This window comes from Crinia signifera, chromosome 2 (assembly GCF_055691185.1).
Source record: "Crinia signifera chromosome 2, ASM5569118v1, whole genome shotgun sequence".
NCBI classification, from domain to species: domain Eukaryota; kingdom Metazoa; phylum Chordata; class Amphibia; order Anura; family Myobatrachidae; genus Crinia; species Crinia signifera.
Window position 1 is genome coordinate 99,093,028 of NC_139218.1, and position 24,059 is coordinate 99,117,086.

Below are 24,059 nucleotides of genomic sequence, written 5' to 3' on the forward strand. Positions count from 1 at the left end.
TGGGAAAATAGCACAAAATACAGTTGCTTTTATAAACTATGGGCCTGATTCATGTTTGATCAGTCGGGGCCAAATTCAGCCCCGTTTCCGGTGGTGCGAGTCTGCGCATGTGTGAAAATACACATGCACAGACCCCTGTGCGAACACCTCCAGCAAATATAACACTCGCAGAGACATTCGCATGGTAAGGAGGCGGACAGAGGGCTGGTGCAGGGGAACACCCAGTGTTTTTTGGACATCAGCTGCCCATACACGCTGCGATCCCGGCGTGCGTTCTGGGCTTAAATAGCATCCATCACATCGCATTGCATGCCTTGTGCATGCAATGTGATGTGATAAAAAGCAAGTACAAAAAGTATGTGCAGCACATACTTTTTGTACTGTGCGATGAGGTGCCGCGGGAGCGCGCACCTCAAAGCACACATCGCACCGCTGGGATCGCAGCGTGTATGGGCGGCAATCCACATGAAAACCCTGTGCGTTCCCCTGTGAATACAGGTGGGTTGATACCTGCTCGGGGCGGGTAGCTGACGTCAGCGCCTGCCCCCTTTTCAGCCATCTCTGATGGAAATAAAAGACAGTCTAGACTGACTTTTATTTGCAACTGGGGAAAAAAAAAATCATTTGATGGTTGCATTTTTCACCTGTGCGGATGCATGTGAGGGGATTCTCACAGCGGGATTTCCTCCCACAATCCTAAAATATGCTGGTAGGTTAATTGGCTCCCAACAAAATGAACCCAAGAGTGAATGTGTGTGCGTGTACATGTGGTAGGGAATATAGATTGTAAGCTCCACGGGGCAGGGACTGATGTGACTGTTCAAATATTCTCTGTAAAGCGCTGCGGAATATGTGTGCGCTAGATCAGAAACTGCTAATAAATACATTTTCTGGGGCACTCTTATTAATTCATCAGATATATGATAAAATATAACTTAATAAAATGGCATAGCACAATTCATATGTTATTACATAAATACTAACAAATATTCAATTAGTATATTGGTGTTAGTATATTGGTGAAAATATTGATTCTCCTATAGAGTGTCTTAACATAGACTTTGAATAAGACCATTTGAGGAAATTCTGTGTCCACCTTTATCCACAGCTGCAGCTTCTGCTGTTTGACTAAGTGATCCTACTTATACTGCACCTGGTATCCCAGGAGGTCTACCATCCGTGTATTGACCGGACTTGTCACAGTTTTACAATGCACCTCAAACGGTTACTTGTAACTACGGCAGCGCACAATGACACAAAGGTTTTATGTGCAAAGAAAATTTAACCCTTTAGGAAGTTTTAGACAGCAGGTAACACAGGGATTCCAATAGCCAGAACTAAATGTGTTAGTACCAGGAAAAGGACAATACCTAGCGGGTGAGCGTCGGGAGTTTTCCCATGTATTCTCGTCACTTTTTTTTTTTTTATAATTTCATATAGGGTTAATTGAAACACATTTCTGATTGTTCAGGCACGGACCTAGAAGTGTTATGTGTTACAGCTCCTACCTGTTAGAGCTGCTGATGTATTAGATCCAGCCGATAGCTGTTTGATCTTGTTCTGAGTGTTAAAGAAGGTAATTTCATGAAAACCTGTCCTTTCTGTAGTGTCACCAAGCCCCAGCTGTCCTTCACTGTTCCATCCCGCAGAGTAAACCTTTCCTTGTTCTGCAACAGATAAACCACCACACACACACTTATATTTTCATTATAAAACTGCACATGGTACAGGCTACTCGTCACATGGTACAGGCTACTCATCACATGGTACAACAACCTATAGTCCAGAGGTGCTCAACATATCACCCTCCAGCTGTTTTAGACCTACACATCCCAGCATGCCCTGTAATAGTTTTGGCATCCCCTAACGGTAAAAAACTGTGGCAGGGCATACTGGGATGTACAGAGGGCCACATGTTGAGTACCTTTGCTCTAGTCTAAGATGACAGATTCATCACCCATTCTATTTGTCTTGGACAACAAGACATCAGGCCGAGGCTAAAGTTAATGTGGATATTTAAAGACTGTAAGTGTGTGTGTGCCAACATATAGGAGCAGAAAAATGTATCTCAAGAACTATTGCTAATTTTCAGCAATAAACACAATGCATTCCATGAAAATGCGCTGCTGATTCTCATTTGTATTCTTATACTTGGTGCAATTATCCACGTTATGGGTAGGTCTCCTGGGCGCTAAGGCAAACATCCAAATTTAGTCCAGAAGATATACCCAAAAAAGAGAAAAAAATGCTACAATAGTGTGATATTGTTTTAACATATAATTCAATTTTGGCAGTAATCAGATGCTGGACTCGTACCCTAAAATGTGGTCTACATAAGGTGTACACCTTATGTAGACCACATTTTAGGGTACGAGTCCAGCATCTGATTACTGCCAAAATTGAATTATATGTTAAAACAATATCACACTATTGTAGCATTTTTTTCTCTTTTTTGGGTATATCTTCTGGACTAAATTTGGATGTTTGCCTTAGCGCCCAGGAGACCTATTCACAATCTATTGGTATTGTATGTTAATTTTCTTGTTTGAAGTGGTTCTTCAAAATCCGTGAAAGTGGTTACCAGGGCTGCTTTATTAAGCGCACGATTTTTTGGATTGAAATCTTTTTTTGTATATCCACGTTATGGGGCCTATAAATCAGGCAGAAATGGAGGCAATTCTCCATTTTGCACACAGCGGGATACAGGGATAAGTCCAACATGTATTTTAACCCTTCGTTGCCAACAATTCTGTTAGAGATCCTCAAAATATCCGCTAATAATGCCAGCATTTTGGGTACAATATTTAACTAAACTTCAATGAATTGACTTGGCTGCATTTGTATTTATTACTAAAAGAACAGTCGCTGTGAGCGATGCTGATATTTTGAGGCTCTCTCACAGCAATGTTAGCACTCAAAGGGTTACATTCTGTTATTCCCCCAACCTGTGGATCTGCTGGCAGACCGGATCAGTTGAACAGGTAATCGGGCTGGAAATGGTGTCTGTTGGCCGCGTCATGCTGCAGTACTGTGGTAATTTGTAGTACATATAGACACTACTGAGAGTATAACAAATAGCTTTATGAAACAAATTTTACCTGTACAAACCAAAGTGTGATTTCTTCCACAAGCAGCAAATTTTACCTTCACTGATTTTAATCCTGCAAAACAAAGAAATACAAACCTGACTTTTTTGAATCAGCCGCACTGAAATACATGTCTATTACAGGGTTGCCGACCCTCCCGGAATTTGCGGGAGTCTCCCGAAAATCGGGTCCCCCCTCCCAGCCCCCGGAAGGGTGGGCAACCCTCCCGGAATCAGGGGGACCCCCACTGAGCCCCCCCGATTGCGGCATTTAAATGCCGCAATCCGCGGGTCTCAGAGGAGGGGGCGGAGCTAAAATGGCACAACCGTGTCATTTTAGCCCCGCCTCCTCATGGAGATCAGTTATTTTGGCTATTTGCCGGCGGGGCTTAATGACGTCACCGTTAAGCCCCCCCCCCCCAAACTCGTAAGGAAAGATTCCTCTCCGGGCTTCTCCCGGAGAGGATTTTTTGCAAGTCGGCAACCCTGGTCTACTAAAAAGTTTTAGATCATAATAATTAAATTTCCAGGAATTTTATTCCCCCAAGATGGTTAAGACTCATTCATGTGGACACAATTTACATTGATAGCATAATGCTGGTTACTAGTGTCATTTAACTTGAGGAAGATCACTACATACAGCCATACAATCATGCTTCTTACTTTATATCAGGGATGGGGAACCTTCGGCCCTCCAGCTGTTGTGGAACTACACATTCCAGAATGCCTTGCTACAGTTTTGCTATGTGGCCATGCTACAACTGTTGCAGGGCATGCTGAGATGTGTAGTTCCACAACAGCTGGAGGGCCGAAGGTTCCCCATCCTTGCTTTCTATGGTGCCACCACGGTTCCGCAGTGTCTAACCAAAAAAAAATAAACAAAGGAAAAAGACAGGGGAAAAAAATGTAAGGGGTATACACACGGGGCGATTTCAGCCCCATTTCTAAGCGATCTGACTAGATTGTTTAGAAAAGGAGCACGGATCGGTCCGTGTGTATGCCCCCAGCATTGCGCGGGTCACATGTCGCCATCACCTGCAGGGAAAGACCTGTTAAGATCATGGGGTTTTGCCTGTCAGCATAAGAAAAACCTACAGTAGCTGAGCACAGATTTTTCAGCATACATCACGGGTGCACCGCATGTGTGCCGCAATGTGTGCTGAGCGATCTTGCTTAAGCAACACTCAGCACCTCTGGCTCTCATCGCCTCGTGTGTACAGGCCTTTATAGTACAAGACAATGTAGGACATGGTATATAAACATTTCTGCCTCAATGGAGAAGACCCTCAACTATAACAGGGTGGTCGAAACTGAGTGCTAGGTGCTGGTATAGAAGATAATCTAAGAGAAGGAAAGCACATGATGGAAGAGGACACTGCTGATAAGCGCTTACATTCGAAAGGGAGGGACAGACAACCAAGGGTAACACAGGGGCAGTCTGACACAGAGGCTTAGGATGAGTGATGGCTGGGTGTAATGAAGAAGTCAGCCTTGGGAGCCCATTTGAAGTTTTGCAGAGATGTGGAAAAGTCTGACATGAAGGGATGACCTTGGGCAGCAACAATGTGGGGGTAGGTGGTACTTGTACAGCCCAGAGCATTAAATGTATCTGCCAGCCTGCCTTCTTCCCATAGTGCAACCTGGTTCCATCATATCACCAGGTAAATGTCACACATGCACCCGGCCATCCACAAGATAAAAGAAAAAGTTATTTATCAATTTGGGCCATCTTCTTCCATTCCTCCATGGTCCAGTTCTGAGAATCCGCGCTCATTGTAGGTGCTTTCAACAGTGGACAGGGGTCAGGAAGGGAACTCTGACCAGTCTATGCAGTAAGCTGCAATGCACTCTGTGTTCCAACACCTTTCTATCATAGATAAGTCTATCTACACACAACTGAATATTGACGTTTGTTTGGATCCTATTCATGTGGGTGCTGCCCTGAGACAACCAAAGTATAATATGTGGAGGAGAATGAGGTTGTATAAGATGGGCGCACTAGGGGAAATATGGGGAAGAGAAAGAGGTTGCATAAGATGGGCACCCATCTTATTCAACCTAATTTGAAAAAGAACAGGTAGGAGCTGAATGGCTAGTTGTTTATCACTGTCCACTTTATCACTTTTTGAAGCTCCGGCCCTTTGTATTTTGAGACATTGTTAGTTGTATGCAGCAGGTATTGTGTGCGCGTTATATTTGTTCCTAATAAAATAAATAAATCCATAGCTGCATGCAACATTCATTTCAGCAATCTTTAGCGAGAATCACACAAGATTCATGAGAATCTGTTTATTATTAATACGGATACCAAGAAGGAATGTACAATAGAGGATTTTCTTTCACCGCGTCTCTACCAAGTTGATGACAGACAGAAACATGATCAATGCAAACAGGCCATTTGTCAGTGAAGGTTATTTTGTCAGCGTTACAATGCAGGAATGCTCTGAAGACTGATTGGCTGGGGTGACACACATTGTTAATCTTATAGGGAAGAAATATTCAAAGAAGCATATCAGGGAACTGGCACAACATTTCCCACATAATGCACTGTGCAGTTTAATGAGAAACAAAGTGCTGTAAGGTAACTATGCCTTTATGTCAATATCTGATTTCAATTTAAAAAAAAAAGTAATCATGAATGCCAGCATGAATTAAATTAAACACAGTAGAAACATGTAATAATAATAATAATAATAATAATAATAATGTCAAAAAATAAATACTGGTATCATAAAAAAGACAAGTACATTCTTAATATGGCAATTTTAATTAATTGAAATCTACTTTACATAACAGATAACCATATTATGCTGCTTATATATCTTCTATTTATGATATACTTCATTACAAAACCCCACAGAGAATGGTTATGGGGTTTCTTATGTATTATGGGTTTCAGACAGTCATTGTGTCAATAATGAGATCAGTGACAGTGTTAGGATGCTTTGTCATCATGTTTGAAGGTCGAAAGCAGACATTGTTAAAATAATTTAAACTGCATTAATTACATGTCAGTATCCCATGTTTTACCTAACAGGGGGGCAGATGTATTAAGCGTGGTAAAGTGGAAAAGTGGAAGGTGATAATGCTCCATCCAATCAACTTCTGTTATTTTTCAAATACAGCTGATTGGCTGGTGCATTATCACCTTCAACTTTAACACTTTACCAGGCTTAATATCAGTCTCCACTGGCACTACCAACAACATAATTATCAACCTTTCGGCTACATCCTATATAGAACCAGTTGTGAGAAATGTATTTTTTCATTAATTACTGAGAGGACCAATCACATCGTAAATATAGTTTCTAGTGGTAAATTCTGCCATTCAGCACAATATTTATTTATTTAATTAACTTAGTTTTTTAGCTACTTTTTTTTTCACCCACTTACATAAAATATCCAGGACACTCATTTGCTGCTGACCTCCCTGATGAAATTGCAGCCCTCCCCCTTTAATCATGTTGCGGCCTAAAGTCCTGGCAGCAACTGTTCTAAAGCCCCGTACAAACAGGGGAGATATATTGCTCAGCCATATTTTGCTAGCAATATATTGCTCAGTTTCTCCTTTTCATCAGCGACCAGCGATGGTCGCTGATGAAAGGGAACCTCTGCCGGCGGTGCCGCAGAGGTAATCAGCTGGTCGCAGGAGCAAGCTCCTATGACCATCGATTATAACAGGGCTGAAAACGGGAGCGCGCACCCGGCGATTTATCGCTGGGGCACACTCCCATCACTGCCAATATGGTCGCCAGCGACCATATTTCCAGCGATTTCAGCCCCTATCGCCCCTGTGTGCACACAGCTTTAGGCTATTACCATTGCACTAGCAGCCCAAATGTGTAGAGTGATAAGGGCGGGAGGTAGTCGGTAAAGGCAAAAGAGTGATCTTTATAGCCTACACCAATTGAGTCCTCTGAATTGGTGAATGACCATGATTATTCAGGAACCAAAACAGCCAAGACGATGTGAATCCCAGAAGGACACCACGATTTAAGTAAGGGGAGCAATGAGGGTGTTGTTACCGATTTAATTTTCCCACCAAAACAGGTAATAATCATTTAAAATAACCCTACAACAGAGATGCCTGTATGAAGCATTTTAAATGGCTTCCAGCAGAGCAAATACTACATAGTGGTGCCACAGAACATCCATCTAATGGCTTAATGCTGACTCATTTAGGAAAGGATTTAGCTGTCAAGTTACTGAGAATCACAAGCACAATCACAGAATTTATACCCATCCTCTGTTATGGGAAAACTCCCAGAACACATGGATAATTCCTACTAAAACTTGTATAAATAAATGAGCCATAAAACATAAATCGATTGACAATTGTACTATGTCAGATAGGAGAGAAATGCAAAGACACAGGATTGTGATTCACAGAAAAATAAACAGAATAGCAATTTATTTGGGAGTAATTAGAGCATTTACTATGAGAATGCTAAAGAGAGAGGATACAGGTGTACTCATTACACACTGACACATTTTAAAAGACCCAGTTAGAGCTTATTATTTTGCTTGTGATTAATGGGAGACCTGGAAAACCTGCACTGTTGGCGATCCTTGAAGACAGAGCTTTGGAACCACTGCTATATGCTCTTTGGCACAAGAATAAATAGCCTTTAAGTAAAATGATGGTCTTCATCCCTTTGCCTCATTACGCAAAATTAAATGTAATTTGTGAACAGCTTTATATAGCATGATGCACTGTGAATTTACGGTACCTGTTTCCTAGCACGGCGCCCATCGCATACCGTAGTTAGTCGTGTGCGACAGGAGTGCTTGTACAATGAAATATCGCATAGCATTGCATGCTAGCAAATGGCATGCGATGCGATTTTTAATTGTACAAGCACCATGATGGGTGCTTACAATGTTACATGCACCCCTATTGTCAACGCCAACCTGAACCGTCGCGAGCACAGCGAGCCCGCGAGGGGCGGCAGTACGCATCCTCCAACCTTTTCATAACACCACTATCCACATCGGCGTGGAGTTGATTTTAGATAGTGTGGCGAGCGCAGCGAGCCACCGAGCCCGAAGCGTGGCGAGCAAAGCGAGCCCTGCGAGGGGATGCGGAATAGGAGCCCGAAGCGTGGCGAGCGCAGCAAGCCCCGCGAGGGGACGCGGAATACATGTAAACGCGGAATACATGTAAAGTGTCCGCTCGCCACGCTTCGGGCTTGGTGGATCGCTGCGCTCGCCACACTATCTAAAGTCAACTCCACGCCGTCGTGGATAGTGGGGTTATGAAAAGGTAGGAAGACGCGTACTGCCGCCTTTTGCGGGCTCGCTGCGCTTGCCACGCTTCGGATTGACGTTGATAGGGGAGGTGGCATTGACAATGGGGGTGCATTTAACATTGTAAGCACCCATCAGGGTGCTTGTACAATAAAAAAATCGAATCGTATCGCATGCCGCTATATTGCATGCAATGCGATTGTATAAGATGTACTAGAATCAAAATCGGCGTCGCCGTGCTAGGAAACAAGTACCGAATTTACTACGCCCTCACTCCACACAACCCGACACACTGGCTGTGGAAAACTTCTGTTCCTCCACAAACTCCAAGTACAATCTTTCTAGAACTTTTGCTATTCTGGGATTTTGTAAAGACTATGTCAATATACAGTCCCTGGAATTTGAAGTAGCCTTTTCTTAATTACAACCTAAGAATAACATTTAAAACATACCTTTGACACATGTTGGTTTGTTGATGACATTGCCAGATCCGATACCCAGCTGCCCCCAAGCATTGCTCCCAAATACATAGAGCTTGCCGTTTTCTGATCAAATAGGAGAGAACAGTTTTAGAATTGTCACTTACAATGCAATCTCTATTAACAGTATTTGTAGGGGATGGAAGCTAAATCAAAAATATTAACATTAAAAGGGACTAAAATTATAATTGGTAAAGTTAGAGACATAAATAAAATCTTAAACAAACAAGTAGATTGTGTTCCAAAACAATTTCAGGAGAAAAAGGCTGTAAGCTTAAATTATAGCTCTTCAAGGTAGTACTTTCTGATGTGCTGTGTCACATACTACACTACTACCTGGGAGACGCATGCTTCACATGATAATACTACATGGGTATTGCATGCTTCACATGATAATACTACATGGGTATTGCATGCTTCACATGATAATACTACATGGGTATTGCATGCTTCACATAATACTACCTGGAAGACACATGTTTCACCTGATAATACTACCTGGGAGACGCATGCTTCACATGATAATACTACCTGGGAGACGCATGCTTCACATGATAATACTACCTGGGAGACGAATGCTTCACATGATAATACTACCTGGGAGACGCATGCTTCACATGATAATACTACCTGGGAGATGCATGCTTCACATGATAATACTACCTGGGAGACGCATGCTTCACATGATAATACTACCTGGGAGACGCATGCTTCACATGAAAATAATACCTGGGAGACGCATGCTTCACATTATAATAATACCTGGGTATTGCATGCTTCACATGATACTACTACCTGGGAGACGCATGCTTCACATGATAATACTACCTGGGTATTGCATGCTTCGCATGATAATACTACCTGGGTATTGCATGCTTCGCATGATAATACTACCTGGGAGACGCATGCTTCACATGATAATACTACCTGGGAGACGCATGCTTCACATGATAATACTACCTGGGTATTGCATGCTTCGCATGATAATACTACCTGGGAGACGCATGCTTCACATGATAATACTACCTGGGAGACACATGCTTCACCTGAAAATAATACCTGGGAGATGCATGCTTCACATGACAATACCACCTGGGAGATGCATGCTTCACATGATAATAATACCTGGGTATTGCATGCTTCACAAGATAATACTGCCTGAGAGACGCATGCTTCACATTATAATACTACCTGGGAGACGCATGCTTCACATGATAATACTACCTGGGAGACGCATGCTTCACATGATAATACTACCTGGGAGACGCATGCTTCACATGATAATACTACCTGGGAGACACATGCTTCACCTGAAAATAATATCTAGATGCATGTTTCACATGATAATACTACCTGGGAGATGCATGCTTCACATTATAATAATACCTGGGAGATGCATGCTTCACCGGACAATACTACATGAGAGACGCATGCTTCACCTGACAATACTAGGGGGGAGATTCATGCTTCACCTGACAATACTAGGTGGGAGACGCATGCTTCACCTGACAATACTACCTGAGAGACGCATGCTTCACCTGAAAATACTACATGAGAGATGCATTCTTCACTTGACAATACTACCTGAGAGACGCATGCTTCACCTGACAATACTAGGTGGGAGATGCATGCTTCACCTGACAATAGTAGGTGGCAGACGCATGCTTCACCTGACAATACTACCTGGGAGACGCATGCTTCACCTGACAATACTAGGTGGGAGACACATACTTCATCTGACAATACTAGGTGGGAGACGCATGCTTCACCTGACAATACTAGGTGGTAGACGCATGCTTCACCTGACAATACTAGGTGGTAGACGCATGCTTCACCTGACAATACTAGGTGGGAGATGCATGCTTCACTTGACAATACTAGGTGGGAGATGCATGCTTCACCTGACAATACTAGGTGGGAGACGCATGCTTCACCTGACAATACTACCTGAGAGACGCATGCTTCACCTGACAATACTAGGTGGGAGACGCATGCTTCACCTGACAATAGTAGGTGACAGACGCATGCTTCACCTGACAATACTACCTGGGAGACGCATGCTTCATCTGACAATACTAGGTGGGAGACACATGCTTCACCTGACAATACTAGGTGGGAGACACATGCTTCACCTGACAATACTAGGTGGGAGATGCATGCTTCACCTGACAATACTACCAGGTAAAGAAATGCTGCAGCAGGCAATACAACACACGACAATAATACCTGGGAGATGCATGTTGCAGAAGACAATGGTATTTGGTAGGGTTGTTTAAACCAATTGTTTTTAATAAAAATAACTTTTTCAATGACATCTTTTAATAAAGCTTATCGCAAGGGAATCCCTGGTGTTTTTCCGCATTCTTGTTGCTCATAGACCCCAACGAAATAAAATAGCCCATAAGTTGGGATCATAACTGTCAGGCATTTAGCAGTCTTGATTCCAAGGTTGGAGAAACGACCATCGGAACCCCTCCATACTTTAAAATAAAATAAAATGACAAAGTTTTGACTCACCTGTAACCAAAGCTGTGTGCTCATCTCCACATGCTATGTGTGCAGGTTTGTCATTCTTTAACCAAAACTTGCTGGGACAGTTGTCTGCAAACTTACTTTTCCCAAATGTAAATAGTGCTCCAGAATCTAATATAGACATAAATGAAGAATTAATTAAGCCCAGACTGAAAGCTTATATAGATGTGCTGCATGGTTTATGAAATGTAAAACTCAAATGTAAGCCATTTGTATTTCTTTTTTTTTTTCCAAAATAGAAGCCATTTGTATTTCTGCTGATAGACAAATGAATCTTTCGGCAAATAACGATAAAGCACTTCAGGTCTCCGGCAACTCCCTGTGATTTATCAGGGAAAGAGTTATATGCCCTTTGCTGAATACATTATAAAGCCAAGGAAACTATCTTAGTACATTTTTTGCAAATGGGTCCTGAAATACCTGCACAGTTTGTAAAGACTCATTCCTAATTTACATTATGTATTACTACTAATACCCCGTTCTCACTGCCGCAAAAACCCGGGTATTTCCTGGGGCAAGCTGAAAATTCCCGTGTCCTGTCTCAGTGTGAAAGGGTCTTTGTGAAATTCCCGGGTGTTATGCCCCTGCAATTACACCCGGGTTTTTTGCAGGGTTTTTCCTGGGTACCACAGGTGTATGGCAGTGTGAACAGCACAGACCTCGGTTTTTCACACAAAAACGAGCTCATTGGGGGATGTAATCATGTGATATGTGACATCATCTTTAGCCAGCCAATAAAAGCTGCTTTTAAACAGCCTATCACAGCAATTTGTACAAATTTCCCAACACCCAATCACAGCTGCTATTACATTCCACACCCTTGTTGGAAGGCAGACCATGGAAAGCAGTGTCAAAGGGGCAGCACAGGAAATTCCCGGGTCTGAGGTGCAGTGTGAAGGGGGTCTGTTGAGCTGACAAGCTCTGTGCCCCCCCAAAAATCCGGCAAGAAAAACCCGGGATTTTGCAGGGGCGGCAATGAGAACATGGTATAACACAAATATACAAATGCCAACATTGATTTCTTCCTAGGGCAATCTACATTAGAAATAACTATATATATATATTTTTTATAGTTTGTTATATAGTGCAGCATATTCCGTTGCGCTTTACAATTGGAAACAGTGATAAAACAAACCAATCCCGCCTGAATTTCCTGGCCAGGCAAAAAAAAATCTGCAATAATTTGCAGATTAGTATTTAAACACGGGGGCGTTTTTGCCCTTTTTTTTGCCATTTTCGCCAATGCACTTTCACGGTTTTTTTGGGGGGGGGGAGGGGGGGGGGTCAAAATCGAGATGGTTGAAAATTACTGCAAAAACTGGTAAAAACAGCTGCAATTTTGCCAAAATACGTGATTTTGCTTCAATATCACTGCTCAACGTGGTTTTCGCCGATGCTGGATTTTTGCCGAAAAAACTTGCCTATTTTTCGTCTGGCGAAATTTGCCCGTGATTGAATACCGCCCTAAGAGGTAGGAGGGCCCTGCAGGCAAGCTTACACTCTATATGTACACCCTATGGTAAATTGGAACAGCATACAGTGTGTACAGGCAATTTATACAATATCTTCTGGTAGGGTTCAATATGATTTACAGACAGACCAAAATATAGACAGTCAAAATGCCGACCACTATTCACAGACAGTTAAAATGCCGACATGCTCGAAATGCAGACAAGCATTATGCCAGAATGTTCAAAATGTCAATGCAATCTTTTAAATTGTAATGGATGTTGTTTTTCTCTGTCCTCCGCTCTATCCTAAGCTCCACTCTTCTGCCTCATCTGTCTAATTCTGTCATCTGCACTTCATTATATAAATTATTCATAGCATTACTTTATTATTTTTATCTTCACTTTTGTACTGTTTACAGCATCCTAACATTTTCTCTCCTTCAAGGTGTTTTTATTTTCCTGTATGTGGTCTGTGCATCCTTGCACATCATTGTCCTTTTTCTTAGTAGTGATTTTATTAAAGATTTCCTACAGTGCCCTCTTATTGTTATTCCACAGTGCCAAGCTCCTCCTGTATAAAGTCAGGAAATTTCTTAGTAACAAATGCATTTCTTTAGTATTTTAAAGATAACTATAATCACTAACCAAATTAGCGATGGGTTGAAATGTCAGATAGGCAGGTCATACACAAATGGACAAAACAGTACACACGCAGTAAGCAAATAAAATGGAGGTCAATAACAAGCATAAGTTCAATACAAGTGAAACAAAACAATGGTCAGGAACAAAGTAAGCATTGCAACATTAGCGACAAGAGCACCCAGGTTGGGAAATATGAGCACCTAGATGTCCAGGTCTGAAATCTTATAGGGGAAGAGTGCCAACGGATGTACACTGCACTTAAGGTGGGAGTGCAGTCAGCACATAATTCAGGTGAGAAGCAGCGAGTAATAGGATGTATGTGCACCCAGAATGAGGCCAGTCAGGTGCCAATTGTACAGTGCACCCTTCTTGCTAGAAAAGATTGTAGCAAGGGTCCCCCACTACTGTTACAGGTGGTCAAAATATGGTCTGTGATCCACAGGATACTTGGTTTTATGGCTCTAGACCCTGATACTCCATGTGGAACAAAGTTGAAAAAATGGGGAAAGGGGAAGGGGATGGGGGCCAGGTGCACAGGACTGATTTGCTAGCAGGTAAGAAGGTTAAACTCCAGTCAACATGTGAGTGAGTAAATTATGTTATAATCTCGTTGTGGAGGTGCTCCCGGGGAGTATGGTAAGTACAATTGGAAACGGGTTGATATTCAAGAGAGAATATCAGGAAAGAAACTCCCGGGTGGGGCACTGCCTTCTATAATATAAACGTATCAGTCTAAAATATCAACTTTATTAATACTAAAATTGATCCTGTTAATGGATCAAGAGACGAACATGAGACAAGGACATACAGATAACATGAATAGAAAAGATTGAGAAAAGATCGTGAAAATATGATATCTGGGTCTGAAAATGGGCTAAATGCCTCTATTCAATATGGCTGTAATATCAGCGTATTCCTGTAAAGGATTATTTCAGACTAAGCACGTCTTCAATTAACCATATTGGTTATCATAAACACATATCTAATAAATGCGTAACAAATGGCACACTGTCTGGCAGTACAACTTATTGTTATCTTAATTACTTTCTAATGGTCGAAAACTGTGTATAGTCTCACTCTAATTGGACTGCAAGATCCAAGAGAAATTGAGAATTGTGGTGAAGTACCTGGGTTGAAAATGCTCGCCTAGTGGCTGCTGCCTGTGCATATGATGGCAACCGGACAACTGCATAGTTGAGCGGACTCTGCGAGCGTCACAGGTACAGGAGTTAAGACAAAAAGAAGGTTTCTGCTGTCTCCAGGGGTGACCAACCTGGCCCTGTTATACAGTGACAGCGCAGAGTCAGGTGATGGGTCCCCTGGGGATGAGAGAACCCCGACTATGGGAGATGCCAGAAAAGAAGAGCAATTTCACTTTAATCCCAGGTGTACGCTACTGTCCAGTGTGTACGCATGTAGACGTAGTGAACAATGGTTGAGCGGTATATCTGGGTAGTGAATTGCAGAAGGAAGCACAGGGTGCACTCTGGTATTGTTCCTTGTGGGTCGCTGCTATACCGTGCAAAGGTAGTAAAAAAGGAAGAGATTTCAGAAAATGCACAATCTGTACTTCACATAAGACTAAATATCTTGCTCTAATTGGCCGCAAGCCCAAGAAAGAAATGGGCTAACAAAAATTGATACAACTCCCAGTCAGATGGATATCTATGATAGAATATACACAATGGTTTAAAATGCAGTCCTGGTCTGTAGTCTTGTGTCGGCACACACTATGTGTCGACCTTACCCAAATACACTATATTCAATGTTGAAATTTTTGATGAATGGAGGGAACAAGTCCCACGTATGTGACAGGGTGAAAATATATATGAAGGAAAGAATCCCCTATAAATACGGAGTCACACTTTAAAACCTAAGGTCAATCAATATATTCAAATATAGCATCAACTGGTATAGGCAGGGTAACAGGGTGGGGTAATTGGAGAGAGAAATCCTCCATGCAATACAGGTTCACAATTTAGTGCATACAACTCCCAGTCAGATGGATATCTATGATGGAATATACACAATGGTTTAGAATGCAGTCCTGGTCTGTAGTCTTGTGTCGGCACACACCCTGTGTCGACCTTACCCAAATACACTATATTCAATGTTGAAATTTTTGATGAATGGAGGGAACAAGTCCCACGTATGTGACAGGGTGAAAATATATATGAAGGAAAGAATCCCCTATAAATACGGAGTCACACTTTAAAACCTAAGGTCAGTCAATACATTCAAATATAGCATCAACTGGTATAGGCAGGGTGACAGGGTGGGGTAATTGGAGAGAGAAATCCTCCATGCAATACAGGTTCACAATTAGTGCATATAACTCCCAGTCAGATGGATATCTATGATGGAATATACACAATGGTTTAGAATGCAGTCCTGGTCTGTAGTCTTGTGTCGGCACACACTATGTGTCGACCTTACCCAAATACACTATATTCAATGTTGAAATTTTTTAAATGGAGGGAACAAGTCCCACGTATGTGACAGGGTATAAAATATATATGAAGGAAAGAATCCCCTATAAATACGGAGTCACACTTTAAAACCTAAGGTAGATCAATACATTTACATATGGTATCAACTGGTATAGGCAGGGTGACAGGGTGAGGTAATTGGAGAGAGAAATCCCCCATGCAATACGGGTTCACAATTTAGTGCCTAGGTGAATCAACATGTGATATCAATAAATATAGGTAGGGGGTTGTATTGCCATAACCCTGTAATTCCAACCATTAAAAAGCAGATAATGACAGTGGAACGCAGGGCACTACTGGAACTAGGCTAGGACGGTGCACGGTAAAAAGGGGGATATTCAGACCCAAATACGGAGACGCTTTGGCCTTACCCCAGATAATTCACTATTTCAACCTTTGATAGAAAATCCAGCTTTTCAGGAAGGACAGACAAACGAGGTTATTCGTAGTTGGCACCTCCAGGGTCTTCGATCTTTGTTCGACAGTATTAACCCTATCTCAACTAAAAGACAAATACCCTACTATAAATTTCCCTTTGTTTGCCTACTTTCAAATGCGTAGTTTTGTTACACACATATTAACTCGTCTACAATCCACAGAGATAAATTTTCCTTTGGATAACATAATACGACAACGCCCTAATTCATCCTACTCCACATCCTTAATATACTCCTTTAGAAGACGTGAGATAGATTATACCAAGTGTGAGACAGCATTAGCAAAATGGAAGAATTCCTTTCCAAATAGGACCCTCCAAAAAATTATTCAACTGACCAACTTGCTTAACAAACAATTGGTCTCCTCCTCATATGCTGAAATGAATATGAAGATACTCCATAGGGCCTATTACACTCCTAGATTCCGACTCCTCACAGGGATCTCAGATAACTCTCTATGTTTTAAATGTGGGTGCCCAGACGCAGATATTGTACATTGCCTGTGGTCCTGTACAGTTGTACAATCACTCTGGACACTAGTTCAAGACTACGTCAATACTAGTTTGAATATACCTTTTACTAGAACAATAGAGTGGGCTTTTTGGAATCATATAGAACCCCAAACCCCACCTATGTCTAAGGGAACAAAACTGTTATTGGCTCGTATAGCAGCAGCTACAAAGAAAACAATATTATCCCAATGGATACAAAAAGAAAATATACCCATCTCCCTAATGATGCCTCGACTATTGTTCCTATTTCAAATGGACTGGACAGAATGTTCACTGGATGCAGAGTTGCGTTCAGTTAAGTTTTTCTCTAAATGGCTCCCTTATATACTAACACTACCTCCCTCTACCAAAGAAAATATTCACAAAGTAATAAGATTGACAACTTGGTACAATACGGAAACACTTGCCAATGGCTCGGCACCGTTTTAGATGTAGACGAAAACCTTATAAGGTACAACATACATCCTCATTTTATATCTCGAATGTCAATCTCTTGTTAATGATTGCAAAAATGTATGACACTGTGATGGAAGAAAATGACTTAATCTGTTATATGTTTGATATTTATGCTGCAGACCAGGTGTGCCAATAATCTGTATTTATTCCAATAAACACAAATTAAAAAAGGGGGGGGGGGGGGGATATTCACTATAAAGCATATGTATGATATTGCAGTGTTCAAGTCTTCTGCACAATTGCGAACAGATTTTAAACTCCCATACACATGTTTTTCTATAGGTACCTACAGCTTAGACATGCTTCATATGCTCAATTTGCAGATGTCCCTCCCTCAATGTAGGATTCTAAGTTCAGTTTTTAATGTTTATTTTGTGTGTTTATGCCTTTATTATAAATGTTCATCAATCATCAAATCTACCTGGTCCTAGGCAAAAATGGGAAATGAAAGTTCAGTCCACAAATGACAGCAGTGGTCCTGTGCCCCTGGCAGTCCCAAAGAATCCGCAGCAGCTATAGCGATCAACAAAATAAACCATTTATACTACACAGGACTTATCTTACCCCTGCACGTCTCCTTAGATTCAGTGGAAGGGCTGATGATACAGTATTTGTCCTACATATGGAAATTATGGTGGACATTTTTGGCATCTTCTATGGTCTAGTCCTGGGGTAGCCAACTCCAGTCCTCGAGAGCTACCAACAGTGGAATCATAAGTGAAGTAATTAGCTCCACCTGTGGATCTTTTAAAATGTGTTAGTGAGTAATCAGTGCACCTGTGCAGCAGCTAGGCTGTCTGGAAAATGTGAACTGTTGGTAGCTTTCGAGGACTGGAGTTGGCTACCACTGGTCTAGTCCACTGGTGTCACACTTTGGGAGTGGACACTGTGACCATCACTGCACAGCCTACTGAAAGACGCTTTTGAGGATATCCAGAACATCTGCTGCCACCAATCGAGCACCCCATCCCTGCCCAGCATTACCCAGGTCTGCCGCTGTCAGCGTTAGCTGGAAGGAACTGGCCACTCAATGACAATTGGCACCCTGGCATAAGGCGGCTCACTTCAGCAAGGTGCGGGAGATTGGAGGTCTCTTATTAGACCTAAATTAAAGTTGGACAACTTGTTACTTACCTCAAAGGAGCGTCTTTCATTACGCATTCTGGACATTCAACTGAACGATCTAACAGGGGTATGATAATTGTTTTATTCTTCTAAACGAAGGAGAGCTTTTATTATATTATAGTTACAGCATCCACCTCTCTACTAAAAGAAGCTTACATGTTATTAATATCTACACTATTGAATTTTATGTTTCTGATGTGAGTCAGTTATTGGATGACCGGTCATTATTTCTGTATTAGATACTAGTAAGCTCGCTTGAAGCAAATGCTTCGAAAGCTATTCTGCTACCTTGTAATTGCCGCTGTGTTTATACATGTGTAGAGAGAAAGAGTGTAGTGTCACTCGCTGCCAACAGATGGCAGTGTTTTGGAGACACTCAAAGGGACACTAGACATATTATATATATATATATATATATATATATATATATATATATATATATATATATATATGATAATTTGATCTATATATGTGTATTATTGAGCTGAATCTTACAGGCCAATATTAAATTAATAAATGCAGTTAATCTATATTTATAAAAAAAAATTGTGGGATTGCACATCCTATTTTTTATTCACATACAAGCATAATAATTCACTGCTGCTGTTTGTTTGAGTAATCAGACAGGATCTAGACTCTATGATTTACAGATATCACGCCTGCTTTTGCTTTGATTGGAAAGGTTTGTATTGCTAGTACATGGATGGCTACCACTGGTCCTGAGGTTGCGGCATGGGTTTCTTTGGTTAATAATACTACTACTCATGAAAGACACCGCTATTTTACACAAAAGCTGGATTTAAGGTGGCTGCAATCTAACTATGCTAATGGTTTTAACCCTATTTCTAAACGATCTGACTAGTTTGCTAGAAATGAAGCACAAATAGGGGGCAGACCGTAATCCCCTTTGATAATTACAGACACTGATGTCAGCCTTTTGCAGGAGATTTCTAGGAAATCTGCATTAGGGTATTATATTCCTTAATAGCAATAATATATAACTGTAATATAAAAAAAAAAAAAAATCTTGATAAATAGGTCATAATGATCCTCTGGTCTCCACTGTGCCTGGGAGCTGCTGTAAAGGTTTCTGACTGGTATGGGAAGCCCTTTCTCACAAAAAATTCTATGGAAATAAACAAGGTCAGCAAGAATCCTTCTCAGCGCTCACAATAATCTATAACAGTGGTGTCAAACTCATGGCCCTCAAGCGGTTGTGGAACTACACGTCCCAGCATGCCCTGACATATATTTTATATAGTGGATTGCTAAACTGTGCCAGGGCATGCTGGGATGTGTAGTTCAACAACAACTGGAGGGCCATGAGTTTGACACCACTGATCTATAATATTCTAAACCAGTGATGGTTAACCTTGACACTCCAGCTGTTTTTGAACTACACATCCCAGCATGCCCTGCATCAGTTTTAGCATGGCTAAATAGTAAATCTGTAGTAGGGCATGCTGGGATGTATAGTTCAACAACAGCTGGAGTGTCAAGGTTAGCCATCACTGCTCTAAACAATATGTGCTGTTCCTAAATTATACTTTACTTACACTAGTAGGTCCCTTAATGGATTACCAATGATACTATTTTAAATTATTTGGGTTCCTTTAGTTATACTGATTTACAGGTTAATTATTAAGTTAAGTAGGTTAACTGTGATGACCTGAATAAACAGAGAAAAAAAGAAAATTGGCAGGACATTATTTATGAGCAATTCCCTTAAGAGCCACACATATACTGTAGGAGTAGTTTCAATTAGCTGTGCTAAATACAGTGTGAGGAAAAGTGTTTTTTCACCCAGGCCATTCAGTTACAGCCCTTTTCTTTACGCAAGAAATCCTCCTTCGGGCTCAAACCCGCATTAAGGGGGTTATTCTCGTTGATTTGCAAGGCTGATTTTTTTATAATTTCTTCATTGCATGTAATAAATTTATATGTTTTTATCGCTATTCACACTGTGTGATATTATATTTTTATTTATTCATTCCTTCCTCACAAGTGCAGTTCCTTTTCGGCTTGTCTTTATTTTTTGCAAGGGACTGACTATTATCAACTGCTGCTTATTTAGGAGGTGAGCCCACCGTAGCGCTTATAGTATCCTAGCGATACTCTTAGGGGTCGATCCCATTAACCCCGAAGGGTGCAGATGGTTCGCTGAGTGCGAATCATCACAACTCATGGCACACTTTACGTCAGGCCGAATTCACTGAAAAGTGCTCACACCTCCATAGGGGTGCGAGCAAATATCAGTGAATTCGGCCCTGCGAAGAGTGCGAGTTAGGGTTAATTTGGGTGCCGGTTTCAGCGTAAAAACAGCACCTGAATGGCAACGCTCACCCTTCGGGGTTAATAGGATCGACCCCTTAGCCTTTTTCTTGTTGATTCTATATGTTGCATCATAAACGTAGACCAAATGTATAGTATACCTTTAAATTACACAGGAAAAAAATAAAAAAAGGTTACAGAGCATTCATTTAATTTACTAATTTAGTAAATGCAAACATTTCTGAGCAAAATGATTCACCTCAACCCGATATAAAGATAGTGAACATCAGAGTACTGGAATAGTCCAAAATATAGCAAAAGGAGCACAGTTGCTATGAGATTACAGTATTACTTGTAGGCTTTATCCTGCACATTGGTCAAATGTTGCAAGCTCATATCAGTGAAATGCGGATCAGAGCAGAGATTGTTACATCAGGTGCTGGAAGATCATGTCAGTCCAGGCGGGATGAACGCCAGCACACGGTTCATATCAATATCCTGCTGTGTCTAAACATTGTGAGCAAGTGCCAACATCTCTGTGAGAGATATGCAAAATTTCGGCTAAGAATGCCACCGTCGCTCACATGTTATATTAAATGTGAAAAAAAGGATATTTCCTATATAAAGGACATAACAGGTCATTATGATGAATAAAAGTGTTAGCTTGCCAATTTTCGCACCTATTTTGACAAATTTACTTGGCACTCCATGGGTTAAAGAAACATGCATACAGTACATGGTCTGGGGCCTAGATTTGACCATCTTTTGTATTGCACATTTTATTTATCCATGGATGGTATGTCTCAGACACTAGTGATATATGACAGTCTAGGGGTCTGTCACATATCAGCAAGAGAAAAAAATATATAAAATCATGTCAAAGACTGTCACGGAATTCCTAACTATAATGTTACAGGCTTTTTGAAGCTTGATACATCTGGCCCCACATCAGAGACTGTCACATAGAGATTGGTAGGATTCATTCTAGAACCCTTCACCTGTCACAACCGGTGCAGTTGTTCTTTCGTGCATGGGGTGTCGCTCTTTTCTCTGGTGCGTCTATCACACTGATTGGTCTGTATTACAGTGCTGAGGGTGATAGAAGCACCAGAGCAGAGAGTGACATCCCAGGCAGGAGAGAGGAACTGCACAGGCTGTGACAGGTGTAGGGTTCTAGGAAGAACACTATGGGGCTGATTCTGGATCACACGCAGTGATCAGAATTTGGCCTCTGCCCTGATGTTCGGGTTTTGCGCACGTCTGCATGCGAGGGGATGTGTCTCTGGTACACATCCCCTTGCATGGTTGTGAGGGGAGAAAACGGCAGTGAGGAAGGTGGATTTTCGGCGGGACGGGCTCTCTGCCACTCGGTAAGCACGATCTTTGCAGCTTACCGGGTCAACCAGAATCAGGCCCTATGTCAGAGGGATGCAGAACCTGTCGTGTAAATATCAGGGAGATGTAGGTTGTCAACACTGTCTTTTCATGTGAATCTAGCCATAAACGTAACACAAATGTTACAATTTATGATATTGACACTTTAGCTGTGTCCACATCATGAATGTAGGAAAGTATGAGCAGACAGGGGGATGCAGCAGGGGTGTAGGCAGGGGGGTGCAGCAGGGAGAACAGTCAGGGAGGTGAAACAGAGTGGTTGTCGGGGCGACACAATGGGGTAGTTGGGGGGAGCAACGGGATTGTCAGGGGGTAGTAAGGAAAGACAGTTAGGGGGGTGTAATAAATTGGCACTCTAGGGGGGTGCGGCAGAGGGGTAATAAGGCACTTCAGGGGCTGCAACAGGGTAGTCGTGGAGGTTCAGCAGCCAGGGTGGTGTAATAGGGTGGCAAACAGGGAGGTGTAATAGAGTGGCAGCCAGGGAGGTGTAATAGAGTGGCAGTCAGGGAGGTGTAATAGATTGGCAGCCAGGGATGTGTGATAGATTGGCAGCCAGGGAGGTGTCATAGAGTGGCAGCCAGGGAGGTGTCATAGAGTGGCAGCCAGGGAGGTGTCATAGAGTGGCAGCCAGGGAGGTGTCATAGAGTGGCAGCCAGGGAGGTGTCATAGAGTGGCAGCCAGGGAGGTGTCATAGAGTGGAAGCCAGGTAGGTGTCATAGAGTGGCAGACAGGGAGGTGTCATAGAGTGGCAGCCAGGGAGGTGGCATAGAGTGGCAGCCAGGGAGGTGTAATAGAGTGGCAGTCGGTGGTGCAACAGGACGGGGAATCAGGGAGGACTGACAGGGGGAGTAATAAACTGGCAGTCAGGTAGGTACAAAGGGGGTAGTCTGATAGTGTAACCGAGGGGCAGTCAGGGGGGTGCAATGGGGGGAAGTCAGGGAGGGCAGTCGGGGGGGGGGGGGGGTATAAGAATGGAAGTCAGAAGGGTGTAATAGAGTGTCAGTCAGGGGGTGTAATAGAGTGGCAGTCAGGAGAGTGTAACGGGTGTAGTTAGGGGGTGCAGCAGTAGGCAGTCAGGAAGGTGGTGTGTGTGTGTAGGATGACACAATGTCTAGCTTGAGGATGAGGTCACTCACCGGGCACCGGCTTCTCCTCCTCTTCTTCAGCGGCCATGCCTGGGATACAGGGACGGGGCCGTCACCCCGATGCTGTCACACACATATCACCCGCAGAGCCGTCACTGTGTACCAGTGATCCGTGACCGGAAGTAAACAAACTGCTGGTCTATAGCAACGGGGGCGGGAGTCGCCATGCTCACTCCGCGGCTCGGCACTGCCCCAGTGTGGTTGGCGGATTGAACATCCTGGGTTTTGTTTCGTTTTGTTTTTTGCTACCTGCTTGGAATGAAAAGGGATTCGTGTGCTAGAATGAATGGAAGGAGAGAACACAAAAATACAGTGACAATTAACTATTGCGTACAGACGTTAATACAAAAAGTAGCTTTTATGAAACCAGTGTAAACTAGGTGTCTGCATAACAGATTCCCATTTGTCATGTCATGAATATGATTTTACTGGAGAATAGGTTGGCAGGGCGAGGATGCTAGATGTCACATCTCATTGCTGGTATCCTGTCACATTGTCGACAGTTACCATGTTGCCAGTTATAATATCGATGTCGCAATATTGACACTATGTCAACAAGGTGAAACATGTCAACACAACAGCCACACCATGTTGACATCAAGAACAATACACTACTAGGTCGACATTTGTGTAGACATGGTGAATGTCGAAATGGTTACTGTCGACATTTCGATCATGCCAACAGCCTCACATCGATCTTATGCATGTCAACATAATTGTCTACATACTATACAACACTGCTCTCAATACAACAGCCAATGCAGGTGCCTGTGCTAAATCCAATGTTATTATT

At 42.3% G+C, this 24,059-nt stretch overlaps 1 protein-coding gene across 1 annotated transcript in view; it reads right to left on the reverse strand.

Moving 5' to 3' along the window:
- The window catches only part of RPGR (retinitis pigmentosa GTPase regulator), a 62,892-nt gene extending 39,472 nt beyond the window's left edge, over positions 1-23,420 (reverse strand). The window contains exons 1-5 of the mRNA XM_083172610.1: positions 23,258-23,420; positions 11,329-11,454; positions 8,785-8,877; positions 3,099-3,161; positions 1,509-1,667 (exon numbers count right to left, since the gene is read on the reverse strand). Coding sequence (XP_083028736.1) covers positions 1,509-1,667; positions 3,099-3,161; positions 8,785-8,877; positions 11,329-11,454; positions 23,258-23,294 — 478 coding nt within the window. The 5' untranslated portion in view covers positions 23,295-23,420. The remainder of the gene's footprint in view (positions 1-1,508; positions 1,668-3,098; positions 3,162-8,784; positions 8,878-11,328; positions 11,455-23,257) is intronic.
- Between the last annotated feature and the right edge of the window lie 639 nt (positions 23,421-24,059).